Raw genomic sequence first — 26,081 nt, forward strand, 5'->3', positions numbered from 1 at the left:
ATGTTTTCAGTTCGGAGTATGGGCTATGGGCTCCAAAGCAAATATACTGACAAATCAGGAAAATTGATGTTTATGATCTCTTCCTAAGTTTCTTTAAAGTATGTTTGATGCACTGTTATGTGTCTTCAGGCTCCTGGTGTTTGCCTTAAAATCCATACCTGTGATAGACACTTTTGATTTGAAACTTTACCTCATATTAGAATAAGTTGAATTCGTTGATTCTCTGCAAGAACTTTCCCTGCTCTTCAGACTCAAAAACATCGGTGGGTTATGGAATCAGCAGGTTCCAGGTGCCTCCGTTTGTGATATCTTGAAGGCCCTGTGGTCTGTCTCCAAGTTCATTGCTGTCAGAATAAATGGACAACTGAGACACCAGCTGAACCTTAAAAGTGAATTGCACACACTTAAGTACTAAGAGGAGAGGAGGAAGGGGGTAAAGAGGGTAGACGCGCTTCCGTTTTGTTTATGGGTATGGTATTATCATTATTACTATTGTTATGAACATTTACGCATAATCTTGAAAATAAGCCTTAGGCGTTTACAGATAGAACGCATATGTAAATATCAAAAAGGAAAAAATGAACACAAGATACCAAATATCATTGAAAACTATTGACCCACCCCGCACACGCACACGCGCACGCACACACACAAGTCATTGCACACAATCGTAAATAGTACACAATCAGTATTTTTATCCAACCAAGATGTGATGCTGCTTTGAACACCCTTGCTGCATACCACTGTCAAACATATCCAGGCATCCCCGGGAGTCATGTCTCTGAGTCATCCCAGTGACATGACACTGCCTTCTCTCTGTTACTAGGCATCTTCCTCTCCCCATTCTGAGCCCAGCTTTCTGTATCATTATCATCATCATCATTATTATTATTATTATTATCATTGCTATTATCTTTATCATCATTATCATTATGAGCATTTATGCCCAATCTTCAAAGTAAGCCATAGGCGTTTACAAATAGAACACACACGTAAATATCAAAAAGGAAAAATTGAACACAAGATACGAAACATTATCAAAAATTGTTCATCGCCACATACACAAAAAATCACTCACACACAAGCACATGCGCACGCACTCGCACAAATCATAGCACACGATCATAGATAATACGCAATCAAAAATACAACCAACAAATTCTGAAACTATCAAAACTCACTCACTCACAAATAGTGATCTTAGTTCACACTGGAAAGGGATCAGCTGTTAAGAATTAATCTGGAGGGGAGAAGGTGGGTCTTCAGACTGGATTTGAAAGATTGCAGCGAAGATGAGTGACGGAGAGGCTGAGGAAGTTGATTCCAAGGAAAGGGGGCATGGTATGAAAAACTGCGTTGGCCATACGTCTTGGTTCGAACAGGGGGATCCTAAGCAGGCAGGTGTCAGAAGAAGAGCGGAGTTGGCGTGAGGGTATATAAAGATGAACGAGACCAGAAAGATACGGTGGACCGGAAGCCTCAGTGGACTTGAAACAAAGAGAGACGACTTTGTAAATAATTCTTCCCTGTACTGGGAGCCAGTGTAAAGCATGAAGGAGAGGAGAGACGTGATCAAGTTTACAGGAACGAAAGACAAGACGAGCAGCATAGTTCTGGACTATCTGAAGCCTAGCAATGAGGTAGCTGGGTGAACCAACACGTAGGGAATTATAATAATCCAGGCGGGACAGCACAAAGACACAGAGGATAGTTTTGGTTGCATCTTCAGTCAGGAGATGACGAATGGATGCAATTCTGCGAATTTCAAAGTAACACACTTTGCATATATTTGCAACATGCTGCTGATAGGAAAGAGACTGGTCGAGTATGACACCAAGATTGCGGACGGAAGAGGAAAGAGGAATGTCGGTGCCACTGAGGGAGACTGTGGAAGGAAGAGAGACTGAGTGGCAAAGTCTTTGTGGGGTGATAATCATGATTTCAGTTTTATCATTTAATTCAATTTTGTTTTCAGTCATCCATGTCTTCAGATGCAGGCCTGAGTTGAGTCAGTGAGGCAGGGAAGGAGAGACGGAGGCCCCGACAGATAGAGCTGGTTGTCATCAGAAAAGCTGTGGTGGGACAACAAATGATGACTCAGAATGATGGAAATTCGTTGTATGTGGAGAACTAATAGAATGGGCCCGAGTCATGAGGGGATTTAATAATAATAATACTAATGTACATTTATATAGCGCCCTTTCTCACTAAGAGCTCAGGGCGCTTTACATGAAAGAAAAATATTACAAGTGACAAAACATTCATGACCACTCTTTCTACCCCCCCCCCCCCCCCCCATTCTCCCTTGCCCACTCTACATACATCCAAAGGGAGCTGATATGGGTGGTGTTGGAGAAAAGGAAGCTGAGAATACTTATAGATAGGTTTTAAAAAGATGAGTCTTTAGTGATGAGCGAAAAGTAGAGATAGAAAAAAAATGCACGGATATGATGAGGAAGGTTGTTCCAGATGTGAGGAGCAGCAAAGAAGAAAGAACGTTCACCATAGGTTCTTGTATTGACACGAGGAAGTTTCAAAAGGTAACAGTCAGAGGAAGAGCGGAGATTTCTTGTGGGAGTGTAAACACTGATAAGGCCAGAAAGATAAGTAGGTCCTGCGGAGTGTAAAGCAGAATAGCAGAGACACGCAACTTTGTATTTAATTTTCTCTTCATTGCGGAGGCAATGTAGAGTGCTGAGGTGAGGAGAAATGTGATCAGTACGTGGGACTCTGAGAGTCAGACGGGCAGCATTGTTTTGAACGTTTTGAATTTGCTGAAGAATATTAACCAAAATGACCAGCGTTCCATCAGTAGAAAGACTGTCACTCACAATCACGAAAACACTTTAACTCACACTCAGACATGCATTCAACACCAGAGCTATTCCCTCAAGCACATTGAGAAATTGGTCGCGGAGAATTCAGTCTTAAACACATTGAGGTTTGTCATATTTGCCTTTAATCATGCAGACTGTTTATGTGGACATCTGTATGTGCCTTCCTCTGTATCTCTCTCTCTCTCTCTCTCTGTGCCCGCATATATGCTGTGAGCTTGTTTAGAGATCAGAGACACTGAGGTGGCTGCGGATGTTGGGGGCGTCAGAACAAAGCGCTTTGAAATAACTTGTCTAAAATCAGCGGAAGACACACTGATGTTAGCAAGAGAGGTGAAATTTACTCCAGATGAAATGATGAAATGCTATTAGCGAACAAAATATAATCATCGCTTATGTCTTGTTCAGCGTTGACTAGATCAGTTTGAAGTGTAACGAAATTATATCACTGATTTTAGTCAGCCAATTTTTTTAATTTAATTATTTGTTTATTTTTCTTTGTCTGAAAAAGTGAAAATTACATGTCACACAGCATCAGATATACACGACACTTTAGCCTTCGTGACAAAAACAATGGTATGGTATTTCATTGTGAATTCGTTCCAGTAACATTGTAGCACCTTGTCGTTTTCAGACTACCGCACTGATGATTTAGACTGGGGTGGATTGGGTGCGGGGTTCACCTGCTTTGGATTCTTGCGTGGTTCAGACAGAACTGGTTTTTGTATTAATTCTGAATAAAAGAACGGCGTGTTCGCCTTTGAATGCGCAAAGAAAAGAACCTCACTCCATCCTGGCCCCCACCGGCACAGTAAGTGGCCAGGCATTCAGAAGGGTTTTCAACAGAAACTATTCTTGTAACAGACTGCGAGGGTGAGACGCACCGTTGAACTGACAGTCAGTTCACTCATGAATGCACACTGGTACCTGTAAACGTTCTGATCCCTTTCTCTCCCCCATCCGCTCTTTCTCACTTTCGCGGTGTGTGTGTGTGTGTGTCTGTGTCTGTGTGTCTGTATGTGTCTGTGTCTGTGTGTCTGCGTCTGTCTATGTGTCTGTGTCAGTGTGTGTCTGTGTCGGTGTATGTGTCTGTGCGTGTGCATGCGTGTGTGTATGTGCAAGGAAGAGTGGAGAGTTCTTGAGAGAGTGAAAGCACAGATCAGATCAGAAAGAGATGCATGTCTAGTGGAGGGGAGAGCAGAGGAGCAGGGAACTTTGTATTTTTGGTTCTTGCTTCAACTGGGAGCCAGTGCAGATTACGGAGGTGAGGAGACATATGATCAGTGTGTAGGACTCAAACGTCAGATGGGCAGTATTAATAATTGCAGCCCTTGCAGAACGAACACCGAGAAAAGCTGCAGACAGTCGTCTACAGTTACTTCTCTCGTGCGTCTGTGAATATGCTGAGCGCACGACCAACGGGACGAAGGCAGCACGCACCCGAGCAAGGAAAATACGAATACACACCACTGACACTGTGACAAGCAGTGCGCACAGCAAGAGAGTCACTTGAGAGGCTCAGATCGACACAGCAAGTAGTATTGTTCAACACGAAGGAAGGAAAATCGAAAAGCTCTGAGAGAGGTGAACTCCCCCTGGTCGTTTGGGAGAGCAAGGAAAGAAGCGGACAATTAGTGAAAAGGAAGATCCCGTGGAGACGGCTGCAGGCTATTTTAACAAGATTATGGAAAGCGAATATAACATATATTTTTAATTCAACGGCGAAATAATTATTTGTACGAGAGTGCTAAACATTCCTGCTTAAAAAAAAATGTATTTAATTCCAGCAACAACAACAACAAAAAATCTTGTTTTACATGTGTTTTAGAAACATGTATCACCAAAAGGTGATAATGTCCAGGAAATTGTAGAGGGAAGATGTGGGAAGAGTTGCTGTGTCATACATGTATGTAAACTCGTACCACGCTCACGTCCTTCTTCTTCTTCTTCTGCATTCACTCGTATGCACACGAGTGGGCTTTTACGTGTATGACCGCTTTTACCCCGCCATGTAGGCAGCCATACTCCGTTTTCGGGGGTGTGCATGCTGGGTATGTTCTTGTTTCCATAACCCACCGAACGCTGACATGGATTACAGGATCTTTAACGTGCGTATTTCATCTTCTGCTTGCATATACACACGAAGGGGGTTCAGGCACTAGCAGGTCTGCACATATGTTGACCTGGGAGATCGTAAAAATCTCCACCCTTTACCCACCAGGTGCCGTCACCGTGATTCGAAACCGGGACCCTCAGATTGACAGTCCAACGCTTTAACCACTCGGCTATTGCGCTCACGTCCAACTCTCCATTTATTTTTTTTCTCGTTTTATTCAACGCCAAACAAAAAACAACAACTGAATAACAAAGAAAAGAAACAAATCAAGCAAGATTAATAGCAATGAAACAAAGGAGTTATTACCATGTCAACATGATCTTGATTAATCCATAATTATCAATCAAAAGGGTTTATACTATGTCCGTATGATCATGGCAAAACAATAGAAAAACGAGAACACCATCTACCTTGTCTACGTGATGCATATAGTAAAATCGACACTTCATCCAGATATTTGCGAACACACTTCAGCGACGTTCTGCTTTGATGTTATGTATAATGTGATCTGTGGGGGTGTTGGAAGTGTATGTTACACGTGTTGGTCAGTCAATCAATTAATCTAAATCAAGTATCAGTATCAGTATCAGTAGCTCAAGGAGGCGTCACTGCGTTCGGACAAATCCATATACGCTACACCACATCTGCCAAGCAGATGCCTGACCAGCAGCGTAACCCAACGCGACTGAATCTAAATCAAGTGCTTTGTACAACTGAATCAAGTGTGCATGAGGGTTTTGCAGATCATTGTTTAAATCACTGAGTAGAATAGTTTCTTCATTTTACAAGCATGGCAGCATCCATGATTGTATGACACGACTTGTAAGTTTATTCTTTCTGTTGGGTTCCTGTCGATAAATCCAATAAGTTTGCTATGTTTTGTGTTTATTTCTTCCTACAGTGATTCAACGTGAAACTATTCCATGGTTACCCATTTCTCTAATGTGAAACACTGAATTTAATGCAGTAATAGACTGTGTCCATTCAAGCCGTAGTGTGTTGTACTTCACAGCATAGTTAACTCAAAATCTAATATGCAATCAGAGAGATTTGATTCGGTGAAACAAAAAAGATAAAACATATATTTCCCTAAGGGAGTTTAGTTCGGTCACAAAATCACGCTGTTTTTCTGAGATTGAATCAATAACGATACTGTAACTTTTCTCTGACGAAGGTTGGTCGAGTACGCACGTTAGACGACCATTTTCTGGAGGATTTGGGGATGAAACAGAATGTAGGTTGACAACATTTGCGATAGCGTCTCTTGTAAAATGATGGACGGCTGCATGGAATGATTCATTTTCGTTAAGTCTCTGCAAGGCCGTTGTCTGGACAGTTTCAGTTTCAGTAGCTCAAGGAGGCGTCACTGCGTTCGGACAAAACCATATACGCTACACCACATCTGCCAAGCAGATGCCTGACCAGCAGCGTAACCCAACGCGCTTAGTCAGGCCTTGAGAAAAAAACAAAAAACACAAAAAAACACACAAAAAAACGGGGAATAAATAATAGATAAGCTTGCATAAATAAATAAATAAATAATAATTATAATATAGAAAAAGGTAGTAGTAATAATATTAGTAATACTAATAAAATGATAATAATAAAACATAAATAAATAAGACAACAATGGTGATAAATAAGCGAATAAATGTAAAATATGAAGACACACATTCACACATACACCCACACATGCATAACAGAAATGCACCAAACATGCAGTTTCACATATATGAAAGCACAGTCAAATACATATAAACGTACATGAGCTCCAACACACACACACACACACACACACACACACGCATTACCGTGCACCTCCTCTACCCCCCTCCTCCACACACTCATTTCTAGTCTAAGTATCGCCGCTTCCACGGCACACACACACACACACACACACACACACACAAACACACACTCACAGAGATGAACACTTACTTGTACAAGCACATATGAAAGCACAGTCAAATACATATAAACGTACATGAGCTCCAACACACACACACACACACACACACACACACACACACACATTACCTTGCACCTGCTCTACCCCCTCCTCCACACACTCATTTCTAGTCTACGTATCGCAGCTTCCACGGCACACACACACACACACAAACACACACTCACAGAGATGAACACTTACTTGTACAAGCACACACACATACGCCCATATCTCCCACCCCCAACCCCACACACGTACATACAAAGATATATATATATATATATATATATATATATATATATATATATATACGTTCCAATATCCTGTTGCTCCCACAGTGTAGGCATGCATACACTCACATACCTCATCCTCTACCCCACCTCCCCCCGCACTCCCACCTCCCCTCACACACACACACACACACACGTACACATATCTCTCCTGACACTTGTGTACACTTTCACTCTCGCGCATTCACAAACGCACTCAAAAGCACAGACCCACACATACACACAAACACACACAGCCGCCACTGACTGGCCGCAAGAGGGATGGGAAAAGATCTCTGATGCCAAGAACGTGGCGTCTAGTGTGTTGCTCGGTCTATTGTATTTGGAAAGGCCCACTCTGTTCCGTTGTGTCTGGACAGTGTGGTGGAACAACAGGAGATGGGTTAACAACATTCTGCTCTGTACCCACATTGCTCCTCCTGGCTACCACTGCTTCTCCTTTCCTCGCTCTACCCGTGGTTGCGACATTGCTCCCTCGCTCCCTTCCTGGCTAGGAGGGGGTCTCAACAGGTGCAGCTGACACTGGAAGCACGCATGGTCAGAGGGCAAGATGTGGCTAACGGTCAAGGACTTGAGTATGGTCTGGTCAGCCCTGTGCACAACTCAGTCCATTGCACCTGTTGAGACCCCCTCCTAGCCAGGTCTACGTGCAGGCGAGGAATCTAGCTGGCGTCGACTTGACCGCCTTTGACAAGGACCTCCAGGCCAGTCTGTCGGCCTGTCCCCCTGTTTCTGCCGATGACCTCAACCAGCTGCTGGCTGACCTGCTGGACCAGTACGCCCCTGCCACCAGACGCAGGGTCTCCCAGCGTCCGCCATCACCGTGGGTCTCCGACGCTGGCCCCGAGTTGCTGGAAGCAAAGCGAGAGCGTCGCAGAGCCGAGAGACAGTGGCTGAGAACGAGGCTTCACCATGAATAGATATTTCAGTCTGCTAACAAAGCCGTGAACAATTTAGTACACGCTGCTAAAACTGCATACTATTATGCCAAAATTACTGCAAGTGCCACCTCCAAAATGTTATATACCATCACCAACAAACTCCTTGGCAAATCCGACCCCTCTCCCCTTCCCACCAATATCCCACCCTCCCAACTTCCACAAGCACTTTCAGATTCACCAGTAAGATCCTGGACCTCCGTCAGACTCTTGACTCATTCTGTCGCCTCCTCAGTCTTTCTTGACCCACCTTTCTTTGGCATCCCCCCCCCTCCTCACCTCCTTCCAGCCTGTCTCTGTTGACACTGTCAAGAGAATTATCAGTCAAGCATTAAAACGGATCGTTGGCCCAGAGGTATCGCGTCCGCATAGGAAGCAAGAATCTGAGCGCACTGGTTCCAATCACACCGGCAGTCGCTAGTATTTTCTCCCCCTACACTAGACCTTGAGTGGTGGTCTGGACGCTAGTCATTCGGATGAGACGATAAACCAAGGTCCCATGTGCAGCATGCATTTAGAGCACGTAAAAGAACCCACGACAACAAAAGGGTTGTCCCTGGCAAAATTCTGTAAAAAAATCCACTTCGAACAAACAAATAAAATTGCAGGCAGAAAAAAAATACAAAAAAGGGTGGCGCTGTCAGTGTAGCGACGCGCTCTCCCTGGGGAGAGCACCTCCAATTTCACACAGAGAAATCTGTTGTGACAAAAACAGTAATACAAATACAAATACAAAACATGTGAACTAGACCCTCTTCCAGCTTCCTTCCTCAACCACTGCCTTGACACACTTCTTCCACACATCACGGCTGTTATTAACAACTCTCTTCTGTCTGGCTCCTTTCCCATTGTATTTAAGTCTGCTGTCTTACGCCCACTGCTCAAAAAGCCCAGTCTCGATCCGAACTCACTAAAGAATTACAGACCCGTTTCTAATCTTCCCCTTTTCTCGAAAGTCACTGAGAAAGTTGTACTTGCTCAACTTCTCGACCACCTCAGCACCAATACCTTAATTTACCCATTTAAGTCATGCACTGAGACAGCCCTTCTCAAAATTGCGACCGATTTAATAACTTCTCTTGACAACAACGAAACATCATTTATCTCCCTACCTGATCTTTCAGCCGCCTTTGATAATGTTGATCATCAGATTCTCCTCAACCGTCTGAATCGCACTTTTGGAATATGCGATCTTGATTTCCCATGGTTCTGCTCTTATCTGGTCCAATGTTGTTTCTGTTTGCGGTCTTTCATCCTCCCCGTCCGACGTACAGTTTGGTGTGCCACAAGGCTCCGTGCTTGGGCCCATTCTGTTTGTTCTCTATACACAGCCAATTTCCACCACTGTGAATCATCATTCGTTGTCTCTCCATACCTTTTCCGATGATGACCAGCTGTATCTGTCACGATCTCCGTCTCTCCTTCCCTATCTCATTGACTCAGGCCTGCATCTTCGATCTGAAGACACGGATGATTGAAAACAAGCTCAAATTAAATTAGGATAAAACTGAAATCATGATTATTACCCCACAAATACTTTGCCACTCAGTCTCTCTTCCTTACTCAGTCTCCTTCACTGGTACTGACATTCCTCTTTCCTCTTCCGTCCGTAATCTTGGTGTCATACTCGAGGTCTCTTTCCTATCTTACTCTGTGTCTTTGTGTTGTCCCGCCTGGATTAATGTTATTCCCTGCTTGTAGGTTCACCTCATTGCTAGGCTTCAGAAAGTCCAGAACCATGCTGCTCGTCTTGTCTTTCGTTCCTCTAATATCGACCATGTCTCTCCTCTCCTTCATGCATTTCACTGGCTCCCAGGAAATAATTATTTACAAAGTCATCTCTCTTTGTTTCAAGTCCATTGAGGCTTCTGGTCCACAGTATCTTTCTGTTCTCATTCATCCTTACATATCCTCGCGCCAACTCCGCCCTTCTTCTGACACCTGCCTGCTTAGGATCCCCCTGTTCGAACCAAGACGTATGGCCAACGCAGTTTTTCATACCATGCCCCCTTTCCTTGGAATCAACTTCCTCGGCCTCTCCGTCACTCATCTTCGCTGCAATCTTTCAAATCCAGTCTGAAGACCCACCTTTACCCCTCCTGAATAATTCTCAGCAGCTCATCCCTCTCCAGTGTGAACTAAAATGACCATTAGTGAATGAGTGAGTTTGGAAAGTTTCAGAATTTGTTGGTTGTCTTTTTGATTGCGTATTATCTATGATTGTGTGCTATGACCTGTGCGAGTGCGTGCGCGAGTGCTTGTGTGTGTTGTGGTTTTGTGTGTGTGTGTGTGTGTGTGTGTGGGCGGGGGGGGGGGGGGGGGGGGGGGGGGGGCGAGTAGGGTGGGAGGGGAGTGAACAATTTTTAATAATGTTTCGTATCTTGTGTTCAGTTTTTCTTTTTGAATATTTGCGTGTGTGTGTTTCGTATCTTGTGTTCAGTTTTTCTTTTTTGATATTTGCGTGTGTGTTCTATTTGTAAACGCCTATGGCTTATTTTGAAGATTAGGCATAAATGCTCATAATGATAATAATGATAATAATAATAGCAATGATGATAGTGATAATAATAATAATAATAATGATGATAATGATACAGAAAGCTGGGCTCAGAATGGGGAGAGGAAGATGTCTAGCAACAGAGGGAAGGCAGTGTCATTTCACTGGGATGACTCAAGAGACATGACTCCCGGGAATGCCTGGATATGTTTGACAGTGGTATGCAGCAAGGGTGTTCAAAGCAGCATCACATCTTGGCTGGATGAAAATATTTTTACGAATTTTTTATAATGTATTGCATTCACCAGTGTTCCATTTTTAGCAGCCTGTGCCTTGATTCAGTAATGTGCCACATGAATGTACTTCAAATAGACATGATTTACATAACATCTGAATTAGGAGCAAGGTGACAGAATGGTTAAGACGTTTATCTGCCAATACAGTTTCCGTGATGGTCTGGGTTCAAATCCCGCTCTCACCCTTTCTCCCAAGTTTGACTGGAAAATCAGTTTGACTGGAAAATCAAACTGAGCATCTGGCCATTTGGATGAGGCGATAAACCGAGGTTCTTTCTGCAGCACAACAGTGTAAACTATGTAAAAGAAATCCACTCAGACATTTACACAAATATATATGCATCCACTTATGGCCTGACAAACGCGTTTGGTTATGTTGCTGTCAGGCATCTGCCTAGCAGATGTGGTGTGGCGTATATGGATTTGTCCGAACGCAGTGACGCCTCCTTGCGAAAAACTGAAAACTTTAAAAAGACTTAATGTGTTATTTTTTGAAAGAGAAAAAAAGGAAGAGAGAGAGAGAGAGAGAGAGAGAGAGAGAGAGAGAGAGAGAGAGAATAAATGAAAGTATGTGTATTGCAGACATCGTTCATTTCCTGGAGAAAAAGGATAAAGAGAGTCGAAGATGCTTGTTTTCTCCAGCCACCGTCTGCTCTGCTTTCTGCCCTTCATCGTCAGCGTGAGTGCCGGTAAGTGCTCTCTCTCTCTCTCTCTCTCTCTCTCTCTCTCTCTCTCTCTCTGTTTGTCTGTCTGTTTCTCATTGAAATGACATAAAAGGTAAATTGCACAAATGTATTAAAAACATGTATGATAATACTAAATCAATGGTTAGATATGGTGCAAGATTAACACAATACTAGAATAGAATAGAATAGAATATGTCTATTACCAAGTGTACCGGGGTCACAAGGAATATTGAGGGAGATAGTACATAACAAGATACGAATATAAATCGAAAATCATACACAAACACAGATACAGTAGAAATTAGGATACATACAAGTGCATATCAATATAAAAACTTGTGCATACTCACACATGCACGCACTGTACACACACTTACACACACACACACACACACACACACACACACACACACATGCACGCACGCGCGCGCGCGCACACACACACACACACACACACACACACACACACGTTTGAACAGAAGCTACATATTACATGTGGATGGGGCTGATGACTAGATCTTCAGGTAGATGGTTGTTGGTTGCACAATTCTATTCATCACACTGGATTTGTTCGAGAGACAGGGCATTGACTGCTTTAGGGGGAAAGCTATTGGCGAAGCAATTGGTTTTCGTCCTTATACTTCTGTACCGTCGACCAGAGGGGAGCATCTCGAAAATCCCAAAAGCTGGATGTGATTCGTCCTGGCTGATTGATTTTGCTTTTTTGAGTAGCCGCTTATAATATATGTCTTCTAGAGAAGGTAGATCAGCCCCGGTAATTTTGGCGGCAGTTTTTACGATTCTGTTAATGGCTGCAACTTCTGCCTTGGAAATGTTTCCATACCAAACAGTAACAGCGAAGGTTAGCATACTTTCAGTGACTACTCGGTAGAAATCAACCATGATTTCTTTTTTAATTCTGAACTTTTTGAGGCGCCGAAGAAAGTACAGGCGATGTTGTGCTTTCTTAACATTTTTTTTTCCGTATTTTTCTCCCATTTCAAATCGTTAGAAATGATCAAGCTGTACTTTTCTCACTGAAACTGTTTTCCATCTGCATTTGCTTGCTGGTTTTTTTGTTGTTGTTTTTTTTTGTTTTTTTTTTGTTGTTGTTGGTTTTTTGACTCACTTGTGTAAACAAAGTGAGTCTATGTTTTAACCCGGTGTTCGGTTGTCTGTGTGTGTGTGTGTGTGTGTGTGTGTGTGTGTGTGTGTGTGTGTGTGTGTGTGTGGTAAACTTTAACATTGACATTTTCTCGGCAACTACTTTGTCAGTTGACACCAAATTTGGCATAAAAATAGGAAAAATTCAGTTCTTTCCAGTCATCTTGTTTAGAACAATATTGCGCCTCTGGGATGGGCACAAAAAAAATAAAGAATGAAGCCTAATTATATGCAAACTGCATTTACTGTTATATTTATATTTTTTGTATTCTCTAAACTTGGCACTTTGATATGATATTCTGACCCAACAGCTAGAGCAGTCATTATTATCATTTTTTGTTCAAACAGGAACTTCTTTTGCTAAGCATGGAAGTTTTATTTATTTTGCAAATGTTTTGGTGCAGATAGTAAAAAAGGGAAATTACTCTGTAATGCTAGGGGAGTTGATTTGCTTTAAACTGATCTTTCTCATCTTAAACATTACATTTTGAAACAAGAGAGGCAAGGCCTTCAAGACTCACTTGTGATGCACTTTAAAAAAAAAATCCAAGCTTTTTATGTATTGAGTATAATTTCAAAATGTGATGTTTAAGATGAGAAAGATCAGTTTAAAGCAAACTAAGTTCCCCAGCAGAGTAATTTCCCTTGTTTTACTGGCTGCACCAAAACGTTTGCAATAAACAAAACTTCTATGCTTAGCAAAAGAAGTGCCTGTTTGAACAAAAAATGATGACAATGACAGATCTTTTGTTGGGTCGAATATCAGATCAAAGTGCCAAGTTTAGAGAATACAAAAAATATAAATATAACAGTAAATGCATTATACTCAATACATAAAAAGCTTGGATTTTTTTAAAAAGTGTATCACAAGTGAGTCTTGAAGGCTTTGCCTCTCTTGTTTGTTTTGTTTTGTGTGTGTGTGTGTGTGTGTGTGTTGTTGTTGTTTTTACTGGATGTGCCCTTTCTGTTGAGTTCTATGCATTTTCGTGATGCCTGGTTCCTTGGTGTTTATGGGGTTTTTTGTGTTTTTTCTATTTATTTATTTTTGACAATGGTGAATGTGATGTGCTCAGTTTGGCTGGGTTTAGCGCCTGTGTAATTTGGGACTGTGATGGTGTCTGTGTTGACTTACATATTTTTATGTCACTTAGTCTTACATATGTATATTTTAGCCAGTGTTATGTGAGACTGTGCTGACTTTGTACACATTTTTACGTCAGTTAGTCTTAGATTTGTATATTTTGCTGTAAAGCACAGTGATCCCAATCTGAGATGGGGGTACTGCGCTATATAAGTCTGCATTTATTATTATTATTATTATTGTTATTGGAGCTGGAGTAAGACAAGGAGATCAGTGGAGTCTAGTGTCTTTTTCTGTCTTTGTGAATGAGTTGGCATTTGAGGTAACGGAGGCATGGGCTGATGATGTAGCTTTGTTTACAGAAACCGTCATCGAATTGCGCACACAACAGTTTACATAGGGCAGCAGCATCACTTAAATTAAACGTTAGTGTGTCCAAAATTGATATAATCATACATCGAAAGGATGGCTTTTTACGACGAGGGAAAGGTGGATTCATATGGTATTGTTGTGCCTGTGGTGAATGTTTTTTAAATATTTCGGTTCTTTTTCTTCTTTTTTTGTGCTCATCGTAGTTGTGTTTTTGCCTGTAAAGATCTTGCTAGATTTTGTGTTAAGGAAACGTTACATGCTCTTAATTATAATCCATCATATGTTGTTGTTGGTTTTGTTGTTGTTGTTGTTTGTTTGTTTTTCAAACTGATTTATTCATTAGTACAACCAATTGTTCAAATGGTATGATTCATGATTTATGAGGTTTGGACAAAGCTATTCTTCATTGTGAATATGTTCATTTACTTGCAATTAAAATGCCTGTGGGAGCAGAGTCGAACACCAGATGATTTAGTACACGGTGAAACGTATCGATATTCAATGCATGCTAACTCTGCAATCAGTTAGTTTCGCAACTGGTTAAGAATATTGTAAATGGAAGATTTTACACTGACGTATAAAGCTTAACAAATGTTATATGCAATGGATAATGCGGGTAAAAATAACTGGACTTCACATAATATACGCCTGTGTTTTTTTAATGTGGTTTTGGGCATGAGTGGCAAAATCAAGGTGTAGGTTGTGAAGGTTTTCGACGTCTAATAAATTGCATATAGCAGGAATGGATGTTGCATATTTCTACCAGTGAAAGATTGATTTGCATATACAATTTTGTGTCTTGCATATTGTTGAAACAACATTTGAATCTGGTTTTGTATAAGAAATAAAATATGCCGTATTCGTCCGTTGGTCCGTTCGTCCGTTCTTTGATTCTGGAAATATATATATAGAGAGAGGAAATGTTCTCACTCAGAATCAAAAGTTAAACTGGTAAAAACCAGTAAGTCAACTTATTCTGGGTTGTAACATTTCTTCTGTCACAGCAAGGTTTAGACAAGGTAATCAACTCGGACTGATAGGTCATGTATGTAAAAGTTCGAAAAAAGATGAACATTTGTTTCTGTATTACAACAGAGTTTAGACTGGGTATTTCTAATTTGGCTGTACATCGGTTCAAATACTGAAAGGCGAGAGACTGGCCGTTTCGTCCTTTGTGTAAATGTTTGAAAGATGATAAAGTGCGATTTGTTTTTAATTGTGAAGCAATGAAAGAAACCACAGAGCATTTATTCAACCTAGATATTATCGTTCACATTTCTCTTCACATTGATTTTACTGTAAACTTGTACTGACCTAAATGTTGCGCCAAATCTGTCGCTGTATCTTTTCAAAAATTTCAGATATACTATTGGGACATTGCTATTTCTTAGTGTTTCTAAAATATACAATCTGACCCCAATGTTCAGTTCTCAAAATTGGGATGGCGGGGGTGGGGGGTCGGGTTGGGGAGGGTGGGGGCGAGATCGGGGGTGGGAGTGGTAAAAGGGTGATTCTGGCCCTAAACCCGTCCCCCCGCCCCCCTTCTACATTTTTCTCATCCTTTAATCAGAAAAGAGGAGGGAAGAAATTCTGACCCATATACACACCTCTCCCGGTATCAAATTCACATAAGAGAGGGGGGGGGGCAATTATTCTGGCCCTGTACCCGTTTAGAAGCCCCCCCCCCCCCTCCATTCGTCTCATACTGTGATCAGTAAAGAGGAGAGTAGAAATAACTCCCCCCTCCCCCGCCCCCTTTCCCCCTCATTTCTTCTATTAATAAGATTAGATAATTTCTCATAAGGGAGGGGGGGAGGTTATTGATTCTGGCCCTATGCACGTATTAGCCTCCCACTCCCACCCCCAAAGATAGAGAAGAGAAGCTGAGAAATTCTGGCCTTACGACCACATACACTGTCCTCCCAGTGTTAAGTTCACTTAAGGTGGGGAGAGGGGGAGTGTGGGGTCGTGAGTAATTCTAGCCCTGTGTCCGTTTAGACCCCCCTCCAAGTTGCCATAAGGAGGAAGGGGGTGTGATTCTGGCCCTATGTCCGTTTGGACAACACCTCACACGCCACCAACCTCATTCTATTACCAAGATCAGAGTAGAGAAGCAAAGTATTTCTGGCCTTGATACTGCATACACTCTTTTCCCAATGTTAAGTTTACATAAAGGAAATAAAGGACGGGGGTGGGGTGGGGGGTAGGGAGGCGGGTGGTGATTCTGACACTAATGCCCGTTTAGACCATGTCAGCGTTTGGTGGGTTATGGAAACAAGGACATACCCAGCCAGCACACCCCCGAAAACGGAGTATGGCTGCCTACATGGCGGGATAAATAAACAAAACGGTCATACACGTAAAATGTTAATGTCTGTCTGAGTGTGTATGTGTGTGTGCCTGAAATATGATTGAATAACACAGGAAACGAATGATGAGCGCCCAATGCCAGCCGTCAGTCGGGTCTACCCAGGTAGGCAGCCTGTTGTGCAAATGACCCCGAGTTTGTAAAGTGCTTACATCTTGGTCTCCAACCAAGGATAAGTGTTATATAAGTATCCATATTATTCATTCATTCATAGACCCCACCCCCAGCCTCCTTCTTCTATTACCAAGATTAGAGAAGAGAAGTGAATCAATTCTGGACTTATGACCATTTTTTCTACAGGATTAACTTACTGAATGTCAACATAGACATCAAGTGCACTTGTGTTCTCCGAAACTGGTTGATACCCATTGTACATTCAAACCTTTACAAAATGTATTAGTTACTGGCTCAGGTCAAGAATCAGCCCCCACCCCCTCGCAGTTTCGGTTGCAATGTGTTTGAAATGGTATACATTGTCGTTCGGGACAATGTGACAACTTTGAGGGGGGGTGGTGGGGGGAGGATGATTCTTGACCATAGAGGGGGACAGTCTGAATTTACTTCCGGGGGGATGCGTTTAGGCACGTGCCCATAATCACCCACCGGAGAGTGATTTTGGGAGGGGAGTGGTTAAGGATCATTACACCGGCACTACAGGCCACAGCCACAGTGTCACAGCTTGCTGGGTTTGCTGCTTGCTGACAAAACAACAAAACAGACTCTACTGTCAGGACGACGGGAAAGGACGTCCGAGGCCGCTAGATGAATGATCGAACTGAAAGGCTTGGAATTGCCGATAATACATTTTCAAATGACAAATCCGACACTATCATACCAGAAACCGTTAAATGAGTAAAAATGATTCCATTTGACGACAAACGAAAATTACTTGTAAATATGTTATAATATGTTATTTCGTGATCGGAAATACACTTCACAATGATGTTGAGTTCAATTTTTCTCTGTACATTAGACTTGTCAAAATTAATAGTCTGTTATTCTAGCGGAAGTCTCTGTTTCAGCACAAAATGGTTTGTTCCGCGATTCTGCTATGTTTTCTTCAGCAGATCATATCCGTAACATATTCAGTGATAAAGGAATATTAACCATTATAGCTTCTGTCACATTCATGCACATTTCCTTACTATTTTGTATGTGCATTCATTTGCGAATAATCCAGAAGTGATAGGGTCCAACAAAATATAACGCTATTACCTTGTGTAGATGAGGCAAAATGCATTGGATGATAGATATACGTCAGTACTTCTCTTATCTTCATGTAGGAAGATATTATCAAAGTCTAATTTGAAATAAACACACACACACACACACACACACACACGCGCACGCACACACACACACACACACACACACACACACACACACACGTGCGCGCGCGCACACACACACACACACACACACACACGTGCGCGCGCGCACACATCTGAAAAAAGTGATCGGAGAATTAAACAGATAATTCAAATCTGCGAAAATGACAATTTTTTTCTGCCGTGAATGAAAACAAAAATCAAACAAACAAACAAATGCTGGAATCCAAGAGGTCTCTCAACCTTGCAGTCATGCTTTGAACTATGTATGTTTATGTGTTTGAAGTACGTTTAAAAAATATGCGATTGAACAGAAGCGGATAGTACAGGGCCTTATTATTTTCAAATGTGTGTGAAAAATATCAAAATTGGCTGTACTGATTTACCGTTTATGGATTGTAGAGAAGAGTAAACGAAGTGCCACATGTTTTGAATTTTATTCTGAGGCTCTGAAAATATCAGATGCACATTTTCCAACAGCAGTCAGTGAAACAATGCTTTTGGTGTGATTGAATATTGGATTTTGAATGGAGTTCCTTTCTAATTACATTTTGGGATTGCCGAGCTTCTTCCGACATACATTGCTGATGCAAGTTTCATTTGCACTTCAAAGGACATTTGCACTTCAAAGGACGGTATTCCTGTATATGATTTCAAAATCGGTACATAAACTGAAAATCCACGAGATAATTCATGGTAATAAATGTATTGTTACTGTGGCGCCCAGGAGGTGTGAGTTGCTCTTAGGTTATATTTTTTTGTGAATGTCTATTTCAGTGTTCTATAATTACATGGTTTTATAGAACACTGAAATAGGCATTCACAAAACAAAAACAAACAAACAAACAAAAAAGGTTAGGGGGTGCACGGGAGGGGCAGTACCTCTAGAAAGGGGGCTTGTCAGGCTCTTCCGGGAGTGGTTCGTCCTCTGTTGGTCCCCACCGTCACCCAGCTCTCACCTATGGGTCCTAGGAAGCTGCTAGCATGCGGCAGCGCCCAACCCCCGGGCAACGGCTTTGACAGGTTGGCTGAAACCCTCGGTGAGTTAGGGCTTGTCTACCCAAGCATGTGAAGACTGGATCCGGCGGACTCTGCGGAAGAAACCTTCATGGTTCAACGGAGAGGAAGGCGGTTGCAGCAGAGCACTGTGGAGTGCTGAGGGCAATGAGGCACATAGGACATCCTGGTCATCCACTGCATCCGTTTCCATCTCCAGTCGTCTTGACCTCGTCTTGCCACTGGATACAGACGGTCTCGGACAAGAGAGTGAGGTCGACGGTCTCGGACAAGAGAGTGAGGTCGACGGTGCGCAACTCCTCCTCACTATAAACAAAGTCATCCGCAAGTCATCAGTCATCCTTCATCCCATACCATCATTTTCCCCAAGCCCTGTGGCGACAGGCGAGCGACGAAGCGACAGGTGTGGGTACACTGGCAGTCGTAGCCGCGGACCTGCACACAGGCGGCTCAGGCCATAGGGTCGTTTTTCACCGACTGGAGCAGCGGTGGAGATCGGCAGCCCCCTGAGCGACTGAGCAGCCCTCTTCAGGACAGCACTGCTCACCTCCATGGCATGAGGAAGGGGCTAGAAAAGGTGCCCTAAACATTGCCTGCTCCACACCACCCTAGTCAGCATACCGCGGCTGACGGGGACCCTACTCAAGCGGTCGACACACAAGGGAAAGAAAGAAGAAAACAAGGAGCACCCCATTGACCATTGCCACATGGAACGTGCGTACGCTTCTGGACAGAGGCGACTCAGCCAGACCACAGAGATGCACAGCTCTCACTGCGAGTGAATTAGCCAGGTACAACATCGACACCGCTGCCTTAAGTGAGACCAGACTGGCAGAAGAAGGCGAACTCTGTGAGCGAGGCGCAGGCTACACCTTCTTTTGGAGTGGTCGCGGACCTGAAGAGAGACGTGAGGCTGGAGTTGGCTTTGCAGTGAAGACAACCCTCGTTGGCAAGCTGGCTGGCCCCCAGAAAGGAGTGAACGATCGCCTGATGACGATGAAACTCCATATATGCAACGGGAAGAAGTTTACCACCATTGTCAGCGCCTACGCGCCCACCATGACCAACCCGGATGAGATCAAGGACAAGTTCTACGAGGACCTGAACGCTGTCATCACCACTGTTCCCAACGCAGACAAGCTCATCATTCTTGGTGACTTTAACGCGAGAGTTGGTTGTGACAGCACCTCCTGGGAAGACGTGATTGGGAAGCATGGGGTTGGTAACTGTAACAGCAATGGCCAACTACTTCTCCAGACATGTGCCGAGCACGACCTTCTTATCACAAACACCATCTTCTGCCTCCCTACCCGTAACAGGACGTCATGGATGCATCCTCGCTCTGGGCATTGGCATCTCATCGACTTTGTCATCGTCAGGAAGCGGGACAGGCAGGACGTACGAGTCACGAGGGCCATGTGCGGCGCCGAGTGCTGGACAGACCACCGCCTTATCGTCTCCAAGCTCAACCTCCGCATCCAGCCCAAGAGACGGTCTCAGGGCATGAAAGCACTCAAACGCCTGAATGTCAACAAGCTGGAGCTAGGCAACATCAAGCAGAGCTTTGCTGACACCCTGGAGGAACGCCTTGAGTCCACCGTGCTGGATAACCAGAATGTGGAGGCAGCATGGGGTGCACTGCATGAGACGGTGCACAACACTGCCATGGAGAGCCTGGGGCCTTCTGTCAGGAAGCACAAAGACTGGTTTGATGAGAACTGCACTGAGATCAAGCAGCTGCTAGAAGACAAACGCCAAACCTACAGAGCCCACATTGAAGATCCCAAGTCACAGTCAAAGAAAGACATACTGAAGAGCGCACGCAGCACCATCCAGCTGAAGCTGCGGCAGATGCAGGATTCCTGGTTGAGCAACAAAGCTGATGAGATCCAGGGCTTTGCACAAAGAAGACTGAGGTGATACATCAGCCAGCTCCAGGAAAGCCTTACGTTGAACCAAACATCTTCATCAGCGGGCAACGACTGAACGCGGTGGACAAGTTCACATACCTTGGCAGTACACTCTCTCGCACAGTTGTCATCGACGACGAGGTGAATGCCAGACTCGCCAAAGCCAGCGCTGCCTTCGGCAGACTCCATAAGAACGTTTGGAACAGGAGAGGCATCACCCTGGAGACGAAGCTCAAAGTATACAAGGCCATAGTTCTCACCACACTGCTCTATGGATGTGAATCATGGACGGTCTACAAACGCCACGCCAAAAAGCTGAACCACTTCCACACCACCAGCCTCAGAAAACTTCTCGGCATAAAGTGGCAAGAGAAGATCCCTGACACAGAGGTGCTCACTCGTGCAAACTTGCCCAGCATCTACACCATCTTGATGCAGGCCCAGCTGCGCTGGGCAGGCCATGTAGTTCGCATGCCAGACCACCGGCTCCCCAAGAAACTGCTGTACGGCGAACTCCAACATGGCAAGCGCTCCCGTGGAGGCCAAAAGAAGCGCTTCAAAGACACTCTGAAAGCTTCTCTGAAGGCCTTCAACATCAGCCACGACACATGGGAGCTGAATGCAATGGACAGACCAAAGTGGCGTTCAGCTGTCCACAAAGGCGCCAAATCCTGTGAGGCCAACAGAATCGCTGCAGCAGAGCAACGCAGACAGGCCAGGAAAAGCAGTGCCAGCAAGTCCCCGACATCCGCCACCATCCACTGTCCACACTGCGTCAGAACCTTCCGGGCGCGGATTGGCCTGACCAGTCATCTGCGCACCCACAGAGCCCAACCCACCCACCCCCAGGATGACTAGATGGTCCTCGTCGATCCCGACGGACGAACGAACCAAATCAATTACATGGTTGGATCATTTTGAATTGTTTTTAACTTTAGGGAGAAACTGACCCATGATCGAGGCTAGAGGTGTGATCTGAATTTAGTGCTTTGGAATAACTTCTGTATTTTGCAGAGTTTTCCTTTTTACGTTTTGTCTTTTACGCGGTTAAATTGATGTGGTTTTTAGTTTTGTTGCCGTTGACCTGAGTTTTTCAGTCCTGATATGACCCCTGTGGTTCGCTGAACACGTGAGTGCATGTGTATGTGAAGAGGTAACGGAGAGAGTGTTCACCATGATAGGGTGAGCTCTTCCTTCCCTCTCCGTATTCGGATTAGCTTCTCATCTGTCTTTTATTTGCAGAGTGTACCTGGAACCCACAGGTTAATTCATACTCCTCCAGTGGGCTATTAGTTAGTCCCCCTGTTGCAAGTCTGGATTCCTGCAAGAATGCCTGCGGTACAGGCTGTGTGGCGATTCAGCACGATCCAGGCAGCCTTCTGGAACCTTGCTTTACCTTCACTGCAGAGCCTACAGGCATTGCCACTGACGTTGGCACTTATCCATCCTCAACAATATACAGGAAGACATGTGTCACAGGTGAGTGCCATCAATACTGCACATCTGGCTGTAACTAACAGCTGAGATCAGGTACAGGTCACATCTCACACACACACGCGCGCGCGTTTAAATATAATAAAGTAAAAGATACCAAGAAGGAAACGGCTGAAATAAAACAAGAACAAACAATATGGGCCACGCTCAGCTCAACCGTTCGCACCCATACATACCCCTACCAACACACACACACACACACACACACACACACCACACACACACACACACACACACACACACGTATAGATAGATAAATAGATAGATATGCTAAAACTGAAGTGGGGGAGTCTAATAAGCGTTAGTCCGTTAGTGTCCGGCTTGCTGTATGTTGTGTTGCGGAGTGTGCTTTTGCTTGATGATGACGATGATAATGATTGCAGTAGCAGTAACTAACATAGTTATGTTACACAGTAATAACAGGTGGAATTGGAAACAGAATTATAAATCATGTTGGTGGTAATAATGTAATGATGATAATATTTTTAAGTGGGAGGTGGATTATTATACAAATATCGTTTTGTTTAGCTGTGACAGCAAAAATAGTAATATCAATATGTGCTCCCAATAGTGGCGATACCAGTTAACGACGGTGTGTAGAAAAAATAGATGAATACCAAAATAAACATGATTAGAATCAGTACTATTATAGTACACACACCGAACCTTTCTGGTATTGATAAATCAGATACTATACTATTTTTGTACGGCCACCTTCCCTCTGACCTTACCCTTTCTGCCTTGTATGGCATGGTGCTGCCTGTGGCCAGTGAATGGAAACCCTTGAGTTAACAAAGTCCTTCAAGTGCGCAGTATATAATCATTATTGCTTGAGGGCTAGTTGCTCTAATCAAAGATAAGCGGAAAGAAGGATAGGGAAGGAGAGAGGGAATTAGAGGGGTGGGGGGGGGGGGGGGCGGAATAGAGAGAGAAAAAACTCAGAAAGGTGTCACTGAGGCATGGTCTATTCCTCCACTCTGTATTTTATAATTTGCATCTGTGACAATGAGTACATCTATACACGAGAAAAAAGTTATCAGCGTGCATGTAGGCAAATATACATAGGCATACACCAAGTACGCACGCACACACACACACACACACACACACACACACACACACACACACACACACACACACACACACACACTCATACTCACACACATGCACACACAAACGTGCGCGCACACACACACACACACACACTCTCTCTCTCTCTCTCTCTCTCTCTCTCTCTCTCTCTCTCTCTCTCTCTCTCTCACGCACACACACGCACACAGATATGTGTGCTTTTGGTGTATACATCCTCAATGGTGTATGTGACGGTGACAGTAATGGTCGTTACACATATATAAGTGACACTGGTAACAGTGTGAACGACTATTTTATTGCATCATTTGATCTTTTCGAGTTTATAAATTCTTGCTGTAAATTTTGTTCAGCAGAAAAAATAGAATCTGACCACATGCCTTTGGAATTTCACGTGCAAATTCCTCTTGTGAACGAAAGTACAACTGCACCAGAGAAAAGAGAGTACATTGAAAAATATGTGTGGAAAAATGAATTTGCGTCTGGTTTTGTTGATAAGTTAAAGTCACATGAGATATGTCTGGAATTGTCACATGCTACAGATTTGGTTGATATTAATGTTAACGAGGCACTTGTAATATTTAACAACACAATAAAGCAAGCGGCAGATTGTATGAAACAGTAAATATGTGTAAATAGAAATATACGGCAAAATAAATGGTTTGATACTGAATGTAGATGTGTTAGACAAAAAGTGCGTAGTTTGTTGGGAAAATTTAACAGAACATTGGATGCTGTTGACAGGGATTTATTCTGTGTAGCACGAAGGGAATACAAAAATATGCTACTTAGAAAGAAAAGGTTGTATAATAACTCATTGCTGAAACAGATTATTACTTCTGTTGACAGCCAGCAAGATTTTTGGGAAAATGTTCGGGGTTTATTGAGTAAACGAGTCTTTGCTAAGAACAGTATCACAATGGAGGAATGGTATAATCATTTTAAAAGAATATTGGAAAAAGAAAGTAATACTGATTGTAGTGTTCAGGAAAATGAAATGTCACGTGATGATGAACATAATATGACAATGGAAGATTAGAACACGGCCTTTTTAGATCGGACTATCACCACAGAAGAAGTATTGTCAGCAATAAGAAAGTTTAAAAAAATGGGAAAGCCGCTGGACCGGACGGAATGATAGGTGAATTTTATAAAAACTTTGGTGAACCTGCCATCACTTTTCTTGTCAAGTTGTTTAATGTTTTGTTTGACCAGGGAATCTATCCTGAAAACTGGTCAGAGTCAATTATCATTCCTCCCTTTTAAAAAGGTGAACGAAATGAGCCGAATAACTATAGAGGGATATCGTTATGTGATATATCAAGTAAACTATATGGTTCCATTATTAACGAAAGATTAACTGAATGGATAACATTGAACAACGTGACAAGTGAATACCAAGCTGGATTTAAGAAGGGTTACAGTACTATTGATCACTTTAATGGCAGCTGTTCAAAAGCAGTTTGCACATAATCGAAAATTATACGTTGCTTTTATAGACTTTTCGAAAAAGCCTTTGATTCAGTAGCAAGAAAACTTTTATGGCCGATTCTTACAAAAAATGGAATAAAAGGTAAACTTTATTGCTGAATTAAAAGTATGTACGAGGATGTTAAAGCTAAAGTAAGATGTGGTGCTAAATTTAGTGAGTATATCAGATGTACACAGGGGGTTAAACAGGGTGATGTTTGTAGTCCTATTTTATTTTCTTTGTTTATCAATGAATTAGCCCTAGAAATTATGTGTTACTTTCGATTTGATAGAGTTATTCATATTGTTGTTTGCAGATGATAGTGTTTTATTGTCTGAAACTGTAGTAGGTTTACAAAACCAGTTAAACAATTTACACAAAGTAGTAAACAGGCTGAAGCTTAAAGTAAATATGGATAAAACTAATGTGGTGGTTTTCAGATAGGGTGGGTATTTAGCTGCATGTGAACGATGGTATTTGTGGAATCTTCAAATTTCTGTCATAAATACTTATCAGTATCTTGGTTTATTCTTTTCCACAAAACTTAGTTTTACGTTTGCTTGTTGAAACCTTGTTAGCAAAGGGAAACGAGCGGTCTTGAGCATATTACAATTATTATACAAGTTTGAAAGTAATTCTGTTAGATTGTTTTTTAAATTGTTTGATGTTCAAGCCCAGCCTATAGTATAGTACGGTGCTGAGATTTGGGGGTTGGAAAAGGGGTACGAGATAGAAAAACTACATTTGTTTGCTATGAAGAGGTTTTTGCAGGTAGACAGAAGAACGCCAAATGACTTAGTTTACGGAGAGCTTGGTAGGTATCCGATTTATATTAATTCGTATGTAAAATGTATTAGGTATTGGTTAAAACTGGTTCAAATAAATGAATGCAGATTTCCTGCTCAAGCTTATAAAGTGTTATTTGATTTGGATGCCAGGGGAAGGGTAACATGGGTGACTAGCATTCGAAAATGTTTATGTAGTAATGGTTTTGCATTTGTATGGCTTAATCAAGGGGTTGGATGTGTTCATGATTTTCTTGTTTGCTTTAAACAGCGTATGGTTGACTGTAGATGGCAGGGATGGAACGACCATGTACAAAATAGTGAAAGATTTTCTTTGTTCAGATTGTTTAAAAGGAATCATGTCACAGAACCATATTTAGCAAAAATATTAACCGAG

The 26,081-nt window shown here is 42.8% G+C and overlaps 1 protein-coding gene across 13 annotated transcripts in view; it reads left to right on the plus strand.

The window, feature by feature from the left end:
* Nucleotides 1–26,081, plus strand: part of LOC143282690 (uncharacterized) — a 204,714-nt gene that overhangs the window by 86,776 nt on the left and 91,857 nt on the right. For 11 of the 13 annotated variants that reach the window (XM_076588407.1, XM_076588397.1, XM_076588386.1 and 8 more), the window contains exons 2-3: nucleotides 11,502–11,608; nucleotides 22,088–22,324. In XM_076588407.1, coding sequence (XP_076444522.1) covers nucleotides 11,545–11,608; nucleotides 22,088–22,324 — 301 coding nt within the window. In that variant the 5' untranslated portion in view covers nucleotides 11,502–11,544. The remainder of the gene's footprint in view (nucleotides 1–11,501; nucleotides 11,609–22,087; nucleotides 22,325–26,081) is intronic. The other 2 variants (XM_076588475.1, XM_076588466.1) reach the window with 1 other exon arrangement.

This window comes from Babylonia areolata, chromosome 1, assembly GCF_041734735.1.
Source record: "Babylonia areolata isolate BAREFJ2019XMU chromosome 1, ASM4173473v1, whole genome shotgun sequence".
NCBI classification, from domain to species: Eukaryota; Metazoa; Mollusca; class Gastropoda; order Neogastropoda; family Buccinidae; genus Babylonia; species Babylonia areolata.